The 18,433-nt window shown below is 39.3% G+C and overlaps 1 protein-coding gene and 1 long non-coding RNA gene across 3 annotated transcripts; one reads left to right on the top strand and one right to left on the bottom strand.

The window, feature by feature from the left end:
- Positions 1-626: 626 nt before the first annotated feature.
- On the top strand, positions 627-1,604 carry LOC121803098. The gene is made up of 2 exons (XR_006050913.1): positions 627-1,078; positions 1,193-1,604. It is a non-coding gene; the product is annotated as an uncharacterized LOC121803098 (long non-coding RNA).
- A 9,362-nt stretch (positions 1,605-10,966) lies between these two features.
- Positions 10,967-16,816, bottom strand: LOC121745776 (protein INVOLVED IN DE NOVO 2-like). Of its 2 annotated transcripts, none has more exons than XM_042139731.1 (8): positions 16,667-16,816; positions 14,277-15,558; positions 13,965-14,146; positions 13,713-13,781; positions 13,338-13,625; positions 12,014-12,214; positions 11,314-11,552; positions 10,967-11,226 (listed from the first exon to the last, which is right to left on the bottom strand). In XM_042139731.1, the coding sequence occupies exons 2-7, from the start codon at positions 15,541-15,543 to the stop codon at positions 11,316-11,318; spliced, it is 2,244 nt and encodes a 747-aa protein (XP_041995665.1). In that variant the 5' UTR covers positions 15,544-15,558; positions 16,667-16,816; the 3' UTR covers positions 10,967-11,226; positions 11,314-11,315. The 2 variants fall into 2 exon arrangements, with proteins under 2 accessions (XP_041995665.1, XP_041995670.1); XM_042139736.1 differs by having other exon boundaries at positions 14,277-15,550; positions 16,667-16,795.
- Positions 16,817-18,433: the final 1,617 nt, after the last annotated feature.

Genomic DNA, 18,433 nt, shown 5'->3' on the forward strand with positions numbered 1-18,433 from the left:
GGTGGCGACGGACGCCACCGCTGCGCATGCTCTTAGCTCGAACTTCACATTTTATTTTCACATAATTCGAAATTCAGTCATGAAGAATTATAATTATCCGAGCTTAACGATTGAAATTTAAACTAGCCCACGTAATTAATTATTAAGATTAAAACCAGAACAACAACTTCATTCTTTTGGTCCGTACCATACTTAAAACACGGGAGAAATGCGGCGAAGGCAGCTAAAGGGAGGAGGGGCCGAGCCGAATCAAGCCAGACGGGCTCGGGCTCGGGCTCGGGGGCACTCTCGAACTCCCTAATGTCCATGTACATGACCGCCACAATGACAGACACTTCCCGCATGGCGTCTCCCAATACCAAGCCTATCTTGCTGGAATTGAGTTTATGGCAAGACAACTTGGTATTCCGCCTCCAGGTGGCTTCAGTGCACCTCCACCGCCTTCGGAGGATGATTCGCCGGCGGAGTAGTTTTTTATTTTATATAAAATTGTATTTTAAATTATGTAATTTTTAGTTTTTTAAGATTTTAATTATGTGTTTTTTTTAATTTTTTAAATTTTAAGTTGTATTTTTATTTTATGTTGCAATTTTATTTTATTTAATGAAGTGTGTTTTTATTAATTGAATTTGATTGGAAATAAAAAAAAATGAAATTGAATAAATAGTAATTTATGAGACGATTAAGGGACGGATAAGAGATGGATGATTGCAGGTTTCGACCCTTAGTTAAGAGTTGGAGTAAAAAAGTACAGTATGACCCATTAATATTAATTTAAGGGACGGTTAAGGGACATGAAACGACCTCAAACTTTCTCTCTCTCAATAATTTCTTTCTCCCCAAACAAGGCAATTCAGCACCGCTTCACTCGGCGGCGCCGACACCACCAGTCACCGCCCTTGAAATTCTTTCCGGAGGTGAGCTCGACGAAGTCAGCTCCTTCCCCTTCGCCTACTCTCTCTCGGTTTCTCCTTTTCAGACACCCAAATCGAGGACCTCCGCCGTCGATTCGCGCTGTTTCTCCGCCACCGTGCTGCATCGCCGCTCGGCAGCAATCGGCCCTCTCGGCTTCAACTAAGTCTTAACTTTCGTTGCTATTCTTAAATTTCAGTTATTGAAATCGAGTCTATCGAGTCATTTCGTTGCCATTCGAATTATTCTTAAATTGTTGAATTTCTTGCTTGAAAAACAGCTTATGCAACTTATGCAAAATTTTTATGTGAACATGCCGAAGGAGAAGAGATTTTGAAGCAGGATGGACTGTACCTTTCTTGAGGCCGGGGAGTTGTTTGAAGAAACTCTCATCTCTATTCTCAGTTTTATTTGCGAGAGTGAACTACATGCGCTTTCATTTGTTTCACTCCAGACCCCTGATAAAAAATAATATCGCCACACATCTCTGGTGTTTAATATAATCATATATCAGATTTTTTTAGACTAAAAGACCCTTCAGCCCTATAAAGGGCATTATGGTCATATCCAATGGAAATCTGCTATGGTAGGCTGCTGCACTGCATGTACCTGCCTACTTATTGTTCACTGCAGAGTTTTGTTCATTAAACGCAGAAATATGTGATATACTATTCATTTAACCCTACCGTCCACACAGCTTTATTCATTAATCCATTTACATGTTATTTATATAGTATACTTTGAAGATGCTTTAAATCCCTTTATTCTTTATTAGGATTTCTAATTGTTTCTTTGCCGGTCCTTTTAGTAATGAGTTAATTACTTTAACAATATAAATTTATGAATTTTATTATTAAAAATATAACATATATTCTATAGAAATATTAAAAGAAAAAAGTGTGCGATGTTTAATAAAAATTTACTTATTTTCTTTAATATTATTTTTTTTATGTAATAAATGTTAGAAATAGTGGGAAGAAATTCTCAAGCCGTGTACAGGCGGTACTCTAACTATTACAATCGAAAAGAAACTTGTAACAAAAAGAGGAATGAAAATTACAACGGAAATAAAGCAAACCAAATTTATAAGTCGAGTCGAGGAAAGCCCTCTTTCCGCAAGACAAATTACGCCCCGGCTAGTGCTCACGGAATGGCGTATTGCCCCCAAAGATAAAACGACTTCCTCCTAGCGTGTAGAAGCACCTCAAACCCGCTAGGCACCGGCGAACTTGATAGAGTTCCGAGAATCGAGCTAGACAATGCTCCTAGATGCACACTATGATGTAGAGACCTTGAGAGAAAAGAGAGAATGTTTGTTGTTGGTGTTCCTTCCATCTACAAATCCATGCCTTATATAGGCTAGGAGTGACCATATGAGAGGTCTTGGCATTAGGGATCCCATAATGCATTTGGAGGTTACACCATATGAAAAGCCAAAGGCCTAGCCTTTTGTTAATTCCTTGAGATCTACTCCCTTGAGAATTGTGTTTATCGTTTGTCATTTGACAAACAAAACCAATTTAGACTTGGTAGTAGTAATTGAGATGCATGGGTTGTTGAATATACCAATGCACATATGGTTCAATATAATTGTGTACTTATTGGTGGAGACAATATTGTGCAAATTATTTGAACGTGTTGTTATAAACTACAATGATCACGAGGTGGTCGCAATGGTCTCCGATGTGAACCATGGTAACAATCCAAATGAATGGTTTGTTGATACATGTGCCACATGTCATGTGTGCTCTGAAAGAAGCGTTTTTTCTACCTACAAATCTGTTGGAGGTAGAAAAGTACGTATGGGAAACCAAGCCTATTCTAAGATGGTTGGTGTGGGTAATGTGTTCCTAAAATTAGTGTACTCTTCTAAGACAGGGTTATATCAATCGAAGTTGGAGAAAACATGAGCTTAAAAGCTGGGAGGAAAGAAACCTTCATATGCATACCTTAAAGTATGGGGGTGTTTAGCGAAGGTACAAGTGTCGCCTCCAAAACAAGTTAATGAAGCCGAAAATCAACTTTATTGTCGAATTAAGTGTGTTCGAAGTGATAGAGGTGGTGAGTATGTAGCGCCGTTTGCAGAATTATGTCATACAAGTGGTATAATTCACCAAACCACAGCTCCATATTCTCCCCAATCAAATGGTGTTGCTGAACGCAAAAATCGAACACTAAAAGAGATGATGAATGCTCTGTTGATTAATTCAGGATTACCCCAGAACATGTGGGGGGGCTGTGTTAACAGCGAATCATATCTTGAACAGAATTCCACTCAAAAAAAGGGATGTGACTCCTTATGAGTTGTGGAAAGGAAAGAAACCTTCATATGCATACCTTAAAGTGTGGGGGTGTTTAGCGAAGGTACAAGTGCCGCCTCCAAAACAAGTTACAATTGGTCCTAAAAAAGTGGATTGTATCTTTGTTGGATATAACAGCAACGCCTGTCGTTTTTTAGTTCATAAGTCAGCTATACCTGATGTAGCTGAAGGAACGATAATTGAATCAAGGAATGTTGTATTCTTTGAGAATGTGTTTCCTTGCAAGAAACAAGATGATCGTTCTAGTGATAGAATGGTGTATGAAGCCACTAGTTCTAATTCTCCAAAAAGGACGAGGTCAAATCCTGAGGATATAGAACCAAGACGTGGTAAAAGGGTTAAAGTTGCAAAGACATTTGGTCCCGACTTCATAACTTTTATGTTGGATGACGAACCAAAGTCAGTGGCGGAAGCTTTGTCTGGCCCAGATGCAGCGTGGTGGCATGAAGCTATCAACAGTGAAATTGAATCCATCATGAGAAATAACACTTGGGTATTAGTAGACTTGCCTGAAGGCCGTAAGGCTTTAGGGTGCAAGTGGATTCTGAAAAGGAAATATAAGTCCGATGGTACTATAGATAAGTACAAAGCTCGCCTAGTTGTCCAAGGCTTTAAGCATAAAAAATGACTTTTTTGATACCTATTCACCTGTTACGAGAATCACTTCCATTCGGGTGCTTCTTGCGATTGCTGCTTTGCACAATCTTGAGATTCACCAAATGGATGTGAAAACTGCGTTTCTGAATGGTGATCTGGAAGAAGAAATATATATGGAACAACCCGAAGGGTTTGTTGTGCCTGGGCAAGAGCGTAAAGTATGCAAACTGGTAAAATCATTATATGGGTTGAAGCAAGCGTCGTTACAATGGCACTTGAAGTTTGACAATGTGATGTTGTCAAACGGGTTCACTATCAATGAGTGTGATAAGTGTGTTTACATTAAGAACACAGATAACGGTTTTGTTATTGTGTGTCTTTATATAGATGATATGTTGATTATGGGCAGCAATAGTGTCATTATCAACGAAACCAAAAATATGTTGAAGAGAAATTTCGACATGAAAGATATGGGTTTAGCTGATGTAATTCTCGGAATTAAAATTAAAAGGAATCATGAGGGAATTGCTATGACACAATCTCATTATATTGAGAAAGTGCTAAAGAAATTTCACTCGTTCGATTGTGAGCCAGCTAAGACTCCATTGGAACCCAACGTGCATTTGAGTAAGCACACGGGTGAGCCTGTAGCTCAAGAAGAATATGCAAGGATCATAGGGAGTTTGATGTTTATCACAAACTGCACCCGACTAGATCTTGCGTGTACGGTGAATAAGCTGAGCCGATTTACGAGCAACCCAAGCAAGGAACATTGGAAAGCTCTGCGTAGGGTTTTGAGATACTTGAAGTATACTCTTAACTTTGAGCTGCAGTACACAAGATATCCCCAAATACTTGAAGGGTACTATGATGCAAATTGGATCTCTGATTCAAAAGACTCATTTTCGACAAGTGGGTATGTGTTCACTGTGAGGGGGTGGTGTTGTCTCGTGGAAATCAACGAAACAGACGTGTATTGCTCGTTCCACCATGGAATCTGAGTTTATCGCATTGGATAAAGCAGGGGAAGAAGCCGAGTGGCTCAGAAATTTCCTAGAATGTATTTCATGTTGGAAGAAGCCAGTGCCGACAGTAGTGATATACTGTGATAGCCAAGCAGCTATAGGCAGAGCACATAGTGGCTTATACAACGGTAAGTCTCGACATATTCGTCGGTGACATAATACCGTCAGACAATTAATCACAAGTGGTGTTATCACAGTTGACTATGTAAGGTCAGTTGATAACTTAGCGGATCCGTTAACAAAAGGTTTAAACCATGATCAAATGCATAAATTGCTAAAAGGAATGGGACTGAAAACCGCATCTTAAAAGATGATTATAGTGGTAACCCAACCATACGATTGGAGATCCCATGGGCTTGGTTCAATGGGAAAACGAAGCTATATGAATCTAGTTGTAACACTCGGAAGATTTTTAATCTTCGCTCATTCTTTAGAAAGCATTGAGTGTTGTAACTTGCATGTGGTAAGAGGCTAAGTTTTGACTTTTAATGATTCTTAGAAACCTCGAGGAGGTGGGTATTGCAGGATACCTGGAAAAGAATCACCTATGTAAGTGAATAAGTGTGGGCCGCTTCAACATGTGAATCACTTATGAATCCAAAGTGGTGTTCCATGGCCAGTAATGGACACAAACGTGAGAACTGATGAGTTTGTAAATAATATTGTGTCAATATTATTGTCTCGGTATACACCAAGGAGGAATGGTTCAAGGCATCACGTCCACCAGGCTGCCGGTATGCCCGATAGTGTTCACTATGGAAAGTTCAAAGCCCCAAGCTACTATTCCAAATGCAATATTATTTCTCGAGAATTGAGCAAAAGAGTCTGCATACATGCATTTGTGTCTGGTGTTGGTTTGAGCTTGCAGCGCTCTAACCAATGTGGGGGATTGTAGGAAAAACATGTGGGAAATTAGAAGGGTCTCAAAACCTTTCCTTTTCCTAAGTCTTTTGGCTTTTCAACCTCCAAGTGTTTATGAGGTGCCTTAATGCCGAGACCTCTCATGTGGCCACTCATATCCTATAAATAGGTGTGGATTTGAGAGATAGATATACAAACACCAATAATCATTCTCCCTTTTTCTAGTCTCAAGTATTCTAGTGTGCATCTTAGGAGCATTGTCTAGCTCGATTCTCGGAACTCCATCAAGTTCGCCTGTGCCTAGCGGGTTTGAGGTACTTATACACGCTAGGAGGAAGTCGTTTTATCTTTGGGGGCAATACGTCATTCCGTGAGCACTAGCCGGGGCGTAATTTGTCTTGCGGAAAGAGGGCTTTCCTCGACTCGACTTATAAATTTGGTTTGCTTTATTTCCGTTGTAATTTTCATTCCTCTTTTTGTTGCAAGTTTCCTTTTGATTGTAATAGTTAGAGTACCGCTTGTACACGGCTTGGGAATTTCTTCCCACTATTTCTAACAGTAAAAACACTTTTTATTCAACTATAAAAATAAGTTATAATTGAAATGACTAGCCAAACCATTGAATTTAAGGTGTTTTTACTAAATAAAATAAAATAAAATATATCATAAAAAAGAATAAAAATATTAACGAAACACACTTTTTTTTCTTGTAGTAGTAGTAATATTTTTCATGGAACAACTTTTATATTTTTAATAATAAAATCTATAAATTTAATTAATAAAATAACTAACTAAAAGGATTAGCAAAAATATTTTAATATACGGAGGAAAATATAACGAAGGAAATCGTATGAATTATACCGTACGCATCTTTATCTTTATGCATGTAAAATCAAAATGTATATCTATGAATTAAAGAATAAATTTGCGTCAGCGGTGGAGAATTAAATACTTAGTAGTGAATCTAATGGATTAACTGTTAGGAGTATAATACATTTTTTTGTGCTGGTTTATTATATTTATTTATAATATCTATTGATTAAATTGTGTATCAAATTCAAAGTCTTAACAAATTTTTTATGGCATTTTTTATGGCATCTATGAAAACAAATAAATCAACTCAAACAATTATACTATGATTTGACAAAAGCACAGCCATGTGCAGAGCTAATGTCTGCAAATATGCAGCCATGTGCAGAGTAAAAATGACTGAAATGCCATGCAAGGCATAAGAGTATTTTAGTCCGAAAAATGGCTACAAATATATGATATGTGATTATGTTAAACGCCAGAGATGTGTGGCGATATTATTTTTTGTCAGGGGTCTGGAGTGAAACAAATAGAAACGTCAGGTATAGTTTATGTAGTTCACTCTATTTGCGAATTAGTTGGAAAAATTGTGGGTGAGAGTTGCGACGTGTGACAAAAAGAACGGGGATGCGTGGAGTAGGGAAGAAAAGCCACGCCTAGGATGTGAAGGAATTGGTCTCATTTCTTACTTTGGTAAAACTGAATTGACTTTACAATTGGACTCCAAAAAGATACGGAGTATAAAATTTATTAACTTAAGAGCATCCACGTTGCTGCTTTTAAGGACGGACGGTGCTCGTGCTACTGGCGCAGCGGAGTGCTGTCCACCGTTGTGCTCTTGCTGCTGGCACGGTGCTACGTCTGTGCCGCTGAGCAACTAACGTGGCGGCACCGAATTGGCCAATGGCAAACTTATTGGCATTTTCATTTTTTCTTTTTTTTTTAAAAAAATCCTAATTAAATTAAAAAAATATTTTCCCACTTCCCAATAAATTATATCCGTTTTCTCCTCACTTTTAATTTATTTTTCATTTTTTCCCCCCAAAATTCACATTTTCATCTATAAATACCCCCACTTCCACACAAAAAATTTCACACCACATTACACAATTCTCATATAAATTCTCTCATCTTCTCTTATCAATTCTCAATCTTTCACTCTTACAAAAAAAAATGTCCAGCTCCGGCGATCACCCCTCCGACTCCTGCGGTTGGAACCTCGAATGGTTCGGCTCACAACCATTCCCTAGTCCGGAAACGCAATTCTCGGCCCCTCCTCAAACCCAAGGGTCTCAAGTTCCGGGTGGCTACCGGCCATACCCGGTGGACGATCAAGATGCCCCCGATGTGCGATACAGGTGGCCACCCGAACCCAGATTGGAAGGAAGTGGCGGCTCTCAAACTCCTCCTCTTCCTACTTCTACTCCTACTCCTACTCCTCGTGGTGTCCGCACCCCGTACACTCCGACAGAGATGGATCAATCATTCAAAGCCTATTTGATTATCTCCGAAGATCCGGAAGTTGGCACGAACCAAAGCGGGGATAGGTTTTGGTGACGCGTCTCTCGCCGGTACAATGAAAACCGTCCGACTGGAACCATCGAGCGCAATGAGAGTATGGTGCGCAATGCCATATTCAGAGCCAACGAAGAAATCCAAAAGTTCCAGGGTTTTTACCTCCAGGAAGAGCGGTCGGTGGGGAGAGGCAGGAGCGAGCTCGACATCATCAGTGCCGTCTTGGCGACCTACCAATCCCTAAATTACAAACCATTCAAGTACCTCAGCGCTTGGCAGGAGGTGCGTGTGCATCTGAAGTATAGGGGAGGATTATCATCCTCCTCCAGCTCTTCCAGCAAACGGTCGAGGTCGGTATCCCTATCCGACGTCAGCGAGGATGAGGTGGCTAGCCAGCTCGCCGGAGCTAACTTGGGTAGCCCCGACGCCAGCCCGAGCAGTTCCCGACGCCTGCCGCAAGGAAGGAAGAACGCGACGGCCAACTGCCGTCGCGCCGCGACTCCATATTTATGATTCCTCTTGATCGACTCAGTATGTAAAAATTTAAAAAAAAATCAAAATTTATTAAAAAAATTTATTTTCCCACTTCCCAATAAAATATATCTATTTTTACTCCACTTTTAATTTATTTTTCATTATTTTATCTCAAAATTCACATTTTCATCTATAAATACTCTCATTTCCACACAAAAGTTTTACGCCATACTACACAAAATACTTCTCTTATCAATTCTCTCTAAATTCTCTCATCAATTCTCATCTAAATTCTCACTCTTTCACTCTTGCATAAAATGTCCGGCTCTGACGATCACCCCTCCGACTCCCGCAGATGGAACCACGAATAGTTCGGCTCATCGCCATTCCCTAATAAGGATACGAATTTCTCGCCCCCTCCTCAAACCCAAGGTTCGCATATTCCGGGTGGCTACCGGCCTTACCCAGTGGACGAGCAAGATGCCGAGGGGAAATACGGGTGGGCTCCTGAAGCTGGCACGGGAGGGAGCGCCCCAAAGCCACCGGAAGGCGGTTCCGGCGCTCCTCCTCGTCCTCGTAGTCTCCTTGTGCGTACTCATGGCAGCACCGGAGGTGACACCAACGTCCGCACCCCGTACACTCCGGGGGAGATGCAGAAGTTATTCAAAGCCTACTTGGAAATTTCCGAAGATGCGTAAACCGGCACGAACCAAACCGGGGAAAGGTTTTGGTGGCGCTTTTCTCGCCGGTACAATGCCACCCGACCGGATGACACCATTGAGTGCAATGAGAGTATGATGCGCAATGCCATCGGAAGAGCCAACGATGAAATCCAAAAGTTCCAGGGGTATTACCTTCACGAACAGCGGTCGGCAGGGAGCGGCACGAGCGAGGTTGACATCATCACGACCGCCATGTCGACCTACCATTCAATTCAGTACAAACCATTCAAGTATCTCGACGCTTGGCAGTAGGTGCGTACTCATCCGAAGTATAAGGGAGGCGTTGCATCCTCCTCCAGCTCCTCCAGCAAACGGTCGAGGTCGGTATCCCTATCCAACGCCAGCGAGGATGAGGTGGCTGGCCAGCTTGTCGGGGCTCACTTGGGTAGCCCCGACGCCGACCCGAGCAGTTCCCAACGCCGGCCGCAAGAAAGGAAACAAGCGACGGGCAACTGCCGTCGCTTTGCGACCCCAGCCATACCGCGACCTCCCATTCCCTTTCTGTCGCCTCCACCCCCCACCAACTCGTTGTGGGTCCTTTTGGGTCAAATCACTATGGTCGATACGCCTCGAATGACTCCCGAGCAACTAGATTCAAATCACGCAACGATACGAGCTCTCCGAGCTCAATTAGGGATACCGCCATCGGGCTAGTCTTCTTTAAATTTCAACGGATGTATTTTTTAGAATATAATTATGTAATTTTTAATTTGTAGGATTTTAATTATGTACTCCCTATGTCCCTCTGTAGTAGAGACATTTCTTTTTGCCACGAGATTTAAGAAAAATTGTTTTAAATGAGTTAAGTAAAAGGAGAATAAAGTAGAAAGGAAAAAGGTAGAGAGATGAAGAAAGAGTAAAGTAAGAGAGAATAAAGTACTTTTTGCCAAAAGAGGAAATGACTCAGCGACAGTGGGACAACCCAAAAAGGAATACGACTCAGCTACAGAGGGACGAGTGGAGTAATTTTTTTTAGGATTTTAATTATGTAATTTTTATTTTTTAAAATTTTAATTATGTAATTTTTAATTTTTTAGTAGTTTTTGTATTAGTATTTCAAGTATTTTTAACGCATTTTAATCTTGTGAAAATGTTTTTATTTAAATTGAATAATGGAATGGTGAGACCCTTAAGCATGTTTTTACGCTAGAGCATGGATGTGGGTCTTGTGCTCTTGCAGAAGAGCAGTGAGTAAAAAAATAAATAAATGTGGGTCCGGGCCCATAACCATGATCTTAAAGAAGAGCATGGATGCGAGTGCTCTAAAACAACAATGACTCTCGTTCACTTGCCTCCTCATCCCACTTCATATTGGTGCAGATGCAATCAAATTTCATTAGTTATAGTATCATCGGGATCTGCGCAACCACAATGAGCCTAATGCTTCTTCACACCAACAGCACCTCCTGCAACATCTTGGCCGGCTCTTATAAACTCAACCACGACCCCGAATTCAACTGCCAAAGGTACATGCACCACGATTCCGACTACCTCAAGTATCGATGGAAACCCCTCAACAGAAAAATCCCAGCTTCAACAGACCGGAGTTTCTGACAAGGATGAGGGGAAAGACCCTCATGTTTGTGGGGGAGGAACAAGTGGCAATCGCTGATTTTCATTGCATGATTGCCAAGACATTCTTGTGACAATTTATTTAGATTGCATATATATGTTTATAAACTTCAAAACTATTCAACTGGTTCAAAGATACAGCTGTGGCAAATATGGATAATCCGCTCAGGAAAAGCAAAGGATAGTTCCATTTGGCCAGAATATACTGAATAGTTATCAAAATACAATGGCTCGAGGTCCATTTGATTCAAAGTTATATCACAATGGATGACAGTCTGGCATTAAAGAGAACAAAAGATTAGCCTTACCTTCTGGTTAAGAACAACATCAATTAGAATTACTGACAACTTTGGGTGTCAAGTAGAAGCATTATCCGATATGCATAGGATAGACACAAAACCAAGAACTTCAATTTTACTGCAACAGCAATATACAAAGGACAAAATTAAGAACCAGAACATGTAAGGAAATCAATAATCCTGCTATAAATTGCAGCTAACAAACCTTCAATTCCTTCGGCGTTTTGGTTTGTGGAGCTTCCATTGTTTCATTAACTGTGCAATTCCCTCTTTGAGCATAGCCCTCCTCTGTTCACTGGTATTCCACAACTCTGGTACTGGATACCTACCGCTTGGATTGTACTCATTCAATTCATTCAGAGCCTTCGTCACTACATTGTAGACTTCTTCCCCAAGTTCATTTTTTAGCTCTTTCAGCTTGTCGTCATTTTCGTCAAGTACCTCCTAACAATTGAGCAAAAATTGAGTCATAGAATGATATGGAAAAGTCAGCTTTCTTGAAGAACAAAAAAATATAAACAATTTGTATGTTGAGATCTGTTATATTGGATACATAATTTTACTTTATTTAAGAATTGGGGGAGTATCACACCTCAGTTGGAGTTCACAATAATGTTCTATTCTAACAATTCCGAAGAGAAAACAGAATATTAAAATTCTGCTAAGATGCGTGTGTGCGCATATAGTGAGATTTGTTTCATAATCAATCAATCAATTACACATGATACTATACTAAAAAAGATTTTGAGATCTGTACAATATACGTTTAGTTCAAACTTCTCTACGACCCAGATGTAAAGCTTGTCCACTTAAGTTCAGGCTTGATATCATGAGAGATCTCATCAAGCAGTAAAAAAAAGGAGAGCACAAATTAGTGATGCAACATTGCTTAAAAAAAAGCATACCTTGGGCTTTCCTCCTTCCACTTTTACTTTATATGGATGCCAATTTGAATCTCTAAGGTGATCTTCCCACAAGGAAACAACTTCCAGTGCTTTTTCTGCATCTGCATTGCCATATTTCACCTTCACGAGATTGATAAATGGTTTCTCATCCAGATCCCCCATCCTCTTCACACATATGTTGGCACGGCCACCTTTTATACCCTATACATGATTAAGTTAAACATCAAATGCCAGTTAGATTCAAGATATATACTTCACCCCAACCACTATAATTGAAGCAACAAAAGCTTGTTTATTTTGCATTTGTCATGATGCTGCAACAATTTAACATCAATGTTTACTGATTCAAGTATAAGAAATTGTTTGCAACCTTGGAGTTAGACATATGTGCATGGTCCACAGGAAATATCATTAGAAGAGAATATCTGTTGACATTTTCCCATGGTAATAATTCTTCCCCCATGTTCCAAAACATGTTTACGTACTTGAAAGTAAGAAAAAGGAAGAACTGTCAAGAAAGGACAGCCCAAATGGCCAGGAACTATAACACTAAGAGACTCAATACACAATCACCAAAGTGTTTTATCGATAATCCAAATTTGAACTTTAAATCTAGCTCCTTAAACATAATCATGGTTAGATTTGTAAAGCTAGAACAAGCAGTTGGTAGTATCCAATTACAGCGGCCAAAAGAATGAAGTCTGGTATTAGGAATACGTTGTCTTACACGACAACAAAAAGAATGCTACCTCCTTCCATAAAAAATAATCTTGGGAGTGGACGACACGGGTTTTAATGCAAATTTGGTAAAGTAAAAGATATCAAAAGAAAAAGTAGTTGAAGTATTGTTAGTGGAAAATGAGACCCACATCATTAGAAAAAGAAACTTGTCATAGATAGAGACTAATTTTGGTGGACATACCAAAATGGAAAAATGTGACTATTTTTCGCAAACGGAGGTAGTACTATTTTCATAGCAAATTAAAAGTGCATGCTCGAAGAGAAAAAGGAAAGGAATCTGAGTTGCCTAATTTTTTTATGACTACATTTCATATTCTGGGTAATATTTAATATATGCACGTTTGATAACTCTGACAATACAAATAATAAATCTGCTGATTATTAGTGAACACTAAAGCCAAGTTTAGTCACTTAGAAGGATACTGCTATCCGTTTGAAGTCTATATTACAGAATCTATGTGACAGGATAAAATATCCTGATACGATGCACTGCAGAGAGCAATTAGTGGTTAATCAGCTTAACAAAAATTACACGAAGAGAGTGGGTAACTAGTACTATAATCAAACAGAACCAAAAACTTACAGCAATCAGCTCCTTACGAGCTTCTTGAACCTCTTCATTGGTCCTTCTCTCCTTGATTATAAGATTTGAATTTAGAGATTCCACACCATCAAGTTCTTCTTCTTTATCTCTAAGCTCCTCTTCAATTGACTCCAACTTCTTCTTAGCTTCCATATCTCCTTCTTCAGCCATAAGTTTCATAACCCCAATAGCTCCCTTTATGTGCTCAATCTGCAACTCTAATGCTTGCTTCTGATCAAGTTTTGCCTCAAGTTCTAAGATCTTTTTGTGAAGGACTTCTTTCTCTCTCTGGTAAAAAGTGATCAAATTTTACAAACTACATTAAACGTCAGAAGAGATTGCATGTGTTACGGAAGAATAGAACAAATAACGTACCTTCTGTTCTTCAGCAAGTTTCAGTATATTCTCGTCAGCCTTCTGGTGTTGCAAGATAGCCATATCATTCTGCAGAAAATCACCTGTCATTTTTAATTCCAAATACTTTATTTTCCAAATACTGATTCCCAAACATGAATTCTAGGCCATTTGTTGGGTTAGAACTCAATATTTGAATTTCAAATCTGTTTCCATTATTATACGACATGTCTGCACAGAACTGAGAAAGGAGTCTATAAAATAATGTAGCACCTCTTTATTTTGGTCATCCAGCTTCCTCTTCTCACTCTCATTCAGAGCCTGACGTTGATATAGTTCTTTCTCCCTTAGCTTGAGCTCTTTTTTCCGATCGTCCAGTTCTTCTTTACTTCTCTTCTGCTCCTTATAAATTTTCCTGAGTTCATGCGATGCAGCATCCTGCATTTTCTTCATTTCTTGAAAACAATGATAGAAATAAATTGTTAGAATATGTACTTATATTGATTGTAGATGTGGGAATCTTTCACAGCTAGAAGAATATGCAATGAAGTACTTGACTGGAGAGAATTCAGTAACATATAGTACCTTCGTTGTAGTTATGAGCCATATTTTCCTTTTGCGCCACAATATTATTCATAAGTAAATCAGTCTTGCTAATAATCTTCTGTATCTCTTCACATTCTTTACTCTTCGACTTCAATTGATTAGTCAATGTACACATCAAGGAAGTGTCTTTCCTATGATGTTCTTTTTGGATATCGGATATGGTCTTGAGATCTGCATGATTCTGAAGATGTTTACCAATAAGTCCCCCTCCCAGATACTCCCTTTCACGGGCAAGCCAGCCGTACAACTTAACTCCCTTCTGTCTTTTGGAATACCAATCTCTCTTTCCATGGTTATCCACTTCAAAGGCCTTCTCAAAAGCCATAGCATTTTTTAACCCTTCCCAATCTTTGCTGAACTCAACAATCGCAAATCCCGAGTGGCCCTGGAAACCCCACAAAGGGTGAACCTTCACAGGATTGTATCCTTGGATAACCCACTCATCCTTGAGCTTTCGGCCACTTTCACCCACATATCTTCCATCTTTTTTCTCAATTGGAAGGTTTGCAACAACAGCCATCCAAGGCCAAACGATAGGCTCGTCATCACCTCTGTCAGCAGACTGCCTTATAGCGGTACGAGATCGGGACAGCAAGTTCTCTTCAGATTTTAATGATCTATATTTGGCAATGCCGCCCACATCTGCTGATTCAGTATTTATTTCTCCAGCCTCAGTGACTAGTTCATCTACTTCACCAACTAAATTTCCTCTCGGTGCTACTATTTCTCCCACTTCTGTCACCATTTCCCCAGGGTCAATATTGCCAGCAGCAGTATGAGTTAACATGTCACTATCAACAGGTTTATCTACATTCGGAATAATTCTCTCTACAGAACATAAACTGTCATTTGGGGCTCCCTGTGGTAACCTAGATTCTCCAGAATATTTCCCATATTTTCTGTTATCATCATGACGACTCTTTGAAATATGAGGACTTCTCTTCACAGATTGTGATTTACTTCCTACCTCATCTCCATAACGATCCAAGTACTTAAGCAATCCTAAGTGTCGAGCTTTGTCCCCGAAGGTCGCACTTTTTGATTCTTTTGCAATTCTAGATGCATGTTGTTCAAGCTCTAACAGATTATAATCACTTCTCCTATAATTCTCACAAAAAGGGCATCGAAGATACTTCCCAGAGCCAGCAATTTTGAGTTTTCCATCCCTCAACTCTTTATAGTACTTATACTTTAAATCTTCCAGCTCTGAGCACCTACTTTCCCTCTTTTTTCTTCTGTCATACATCGTCAACCTGCAATCCTTGATGAACAAGATAAGGGAAGAAAAAGAATGATGAAGCTGATACTTAAATATGTAAAAACATTTTATCTAATATTGTCTAGGCATAGATGTAAGTATTGGATAATAAAATGAGAAAGCTCTTGCTTTAAGTAAGTAAAAAATCCTTATAATAATCAAGCCAAGTGCTTACAAACAAAAAAACGAGTTATGCATCCTAATTCACTACAACTAACCAAAGCACAGTTGGTAGAATAATGTCATGATTACCATTGTTTTTATTTTTCAGGGATATTTTAATAAATACTGGCTGTGCGATTGACAATACACAGATGCTAGCATATCAGACACAACTTATTCAGGAAAGACTGGCTACAAACTCGATGGCGATTTACCCTTTTAAAAATAGAAGCAGTCAAAGTAATACGAGCTAAACCACAGGTTCAACTGAAAATAGTAGAAGACATTACACAAATAATAGATTAATTATTATATCAATTCATATAATGGCAACATAACATCTCATTTACTACCCAGAATTCCAGAAATCGCCATAGAAATATGGGCATATACATCAAAACCTAATAAGATATGAGGATATAAACTAATTTTTCATGCTCGGTTAATAGGAACAAAAAATTGAAAAACATAGCACTAAATGTGTTTCTCCTCACATAAAGGTTGGAGAAAACAGATGAATAGCTAGTTAAGTTTGGACCAATTTTCATTTCCCGTCAACTTCCGAAGTTTAGCTCTGTTTGCATCGCTAATGCGCACAAATAAACAACGCAGAGTTGCAGATGGTTACAAACATAAATAAAATAATGAAAAAACAAACATAAATAAAATAATGAAACAACAATCACTAGAATAAATAAATCACTGCAATAAACAAACCATGCATTGATTCAACACATATCCATCTTAATCTTAATCACGCGGAACCTTGAACAAGTATAAAGAGGAGACATCACTGATCTAGGGTTTAAATTTCGAGAAGGTGACGGAAAGTTGTCTAGGGTTTTTAACAAAGCAAAATCAGAAGAGTTAACTCAATATATGCGTGATAGCGGGAGCATTCCTTTGGAAATGACACAATAATATGCAAAATCTTCTCCGCAGCTGATACCTTTGGAAAAGAGCAAATACTTATGAGAACTGCAAGCTATGAATATCGGTGGAAGGATTTTGCTGAAAATGAAACTGCGAAGTCGGATGAAAATAAAGCACAAGTTTTGTTTTTCGTACTAGTTTTGGAAGCGTGAGGCAGTAATTTTGCAGAAGGGTAGCCTACTATTTGCATTTTGCACCCCTTTAACTATACCTAATTTCTACATCCTACCCCAAAATTGTTAGTTTGTTCTATTGGACTAAAATTTATTCATATTTACACCCAAAGGCCGTAGACGGGAATTAAGTTTTAATATGTGGACATGAGTTTTAATTTATACTCTAGCGAGATTTAGAAAGAAAAAGTAGTTATTGTTAATGGAGAAAAGATCTCATCTCATTAGAGAGAAAATAGTTTCTACCATTAGAAAGTGTATATTTTTGTAGGACGAATTAAATAGGAAAAAGTGCATATTCTTATAGAACTGATAGAGTACTTGTCAAATATCAGAGAAGAGAAGGTAAGTGATTGAGGCATAATTGATACTTGATTAATGTAGATTAGAATAGAATATATTATGTAATATACTCCCTAGAATAGAATGATTTCCTCCTATAATTAGTGATCCTCCTCTCCTATATAAGAGGGAGGAATTGTACACAATAGAACACACAAAAAAATAATAGAACAAAGTACCTTTCTCTATACATTCTTTACACACAATGTCTAGCAACCAATCTTGCCCTACCTCTCTTGATTACCATTGTTAAGATGGTATCAGAGCAGGTTTGAGACTTAGAACAGATTCATCACCGTCCTGGGCATACCTTTTCCGACCTTTTCTAAAAAAAACCTGCAAAACCACCAAAATGTCATAATCTGACGAAGAAAAATCCCAACTAACCAAAATGAATTCTTCTACATAACTCGCTTCACAGTTTGCAGAGTTTCTGAAATGGCAAAGTAGCCAACAACTAAAGCCAACTAACCAACAACCAAGCCAAATCTCTCCCCAACCAGAATCGTTTGGGGAAGTTCACCTTCAAACCAAGCTAAATGGTGATAATTACTTCTTCTGGTCGAATCTGATGGAGCGGGCTATCGGAGGAAAGGGCTTAGCATCTCACATCGTTGGAGTTCCCGACCCCCTTCAACCGACAGCCCAGATTACCATCGATGGAAGCAGCGGGACCACTGCTGCATCAATTGGATCATAAACAATATTGAAATCAACTTGGTGAGCGAGGTGTCTCAATATGCAACAGCCCGAGATCTATGGAAGGGGCTGGTGATTACATACGGAAGTGGTGCCGATCCATTCCAAGTCAGTGACTTACACCGACAGGCGTATGGTATGAAGCAAGGGAATCTGACAGTAGAGGCGCTCTGGGTAAAATTCCAGGACCTCTAGATCTCAATTGATGCAAGGGATCCGAATCCCATGGACACCTCTAGCAGAATAGAGAAATACAACAAAAACACACAGAGGCATAGGTTGTATCAATTTTTGTGGGCATTAGATGAAAAATACGATACAATCAAGAGATAATTACTGAACAAAGATCTATTATCCACCGTGAGGGAAGTGTATGGAATTGTGAGATGGGAGTCAGCTAACTCAAAGGTCATGAAGACGACCAATGACCCCAAGGATTCTGGAGTCGGAATCGGTCTTGGAGTATTCGATCGAGGGCGTTCAACAGCCAATCCACCGTTCTGCTTTCCGACCAACCGAAGGGGAAAGGAAGACAAGAGCAAGCTCTCATGTAGTCACTGTGGCGGAAA

This window comes from Salvia splendens, chromosome 1, assembly GCF_004379255.2.
Source record: "Salvia splendens isolate huo1 chromosome 1, SspV2, whole genome shotgun sequence".
Lineage (NCBI taxonomy): Eukaryota > Viridiplantae > Streptophyta > Magnoliopsida > Lamiales > Lamiaceae > Salvia > Salvia splendens.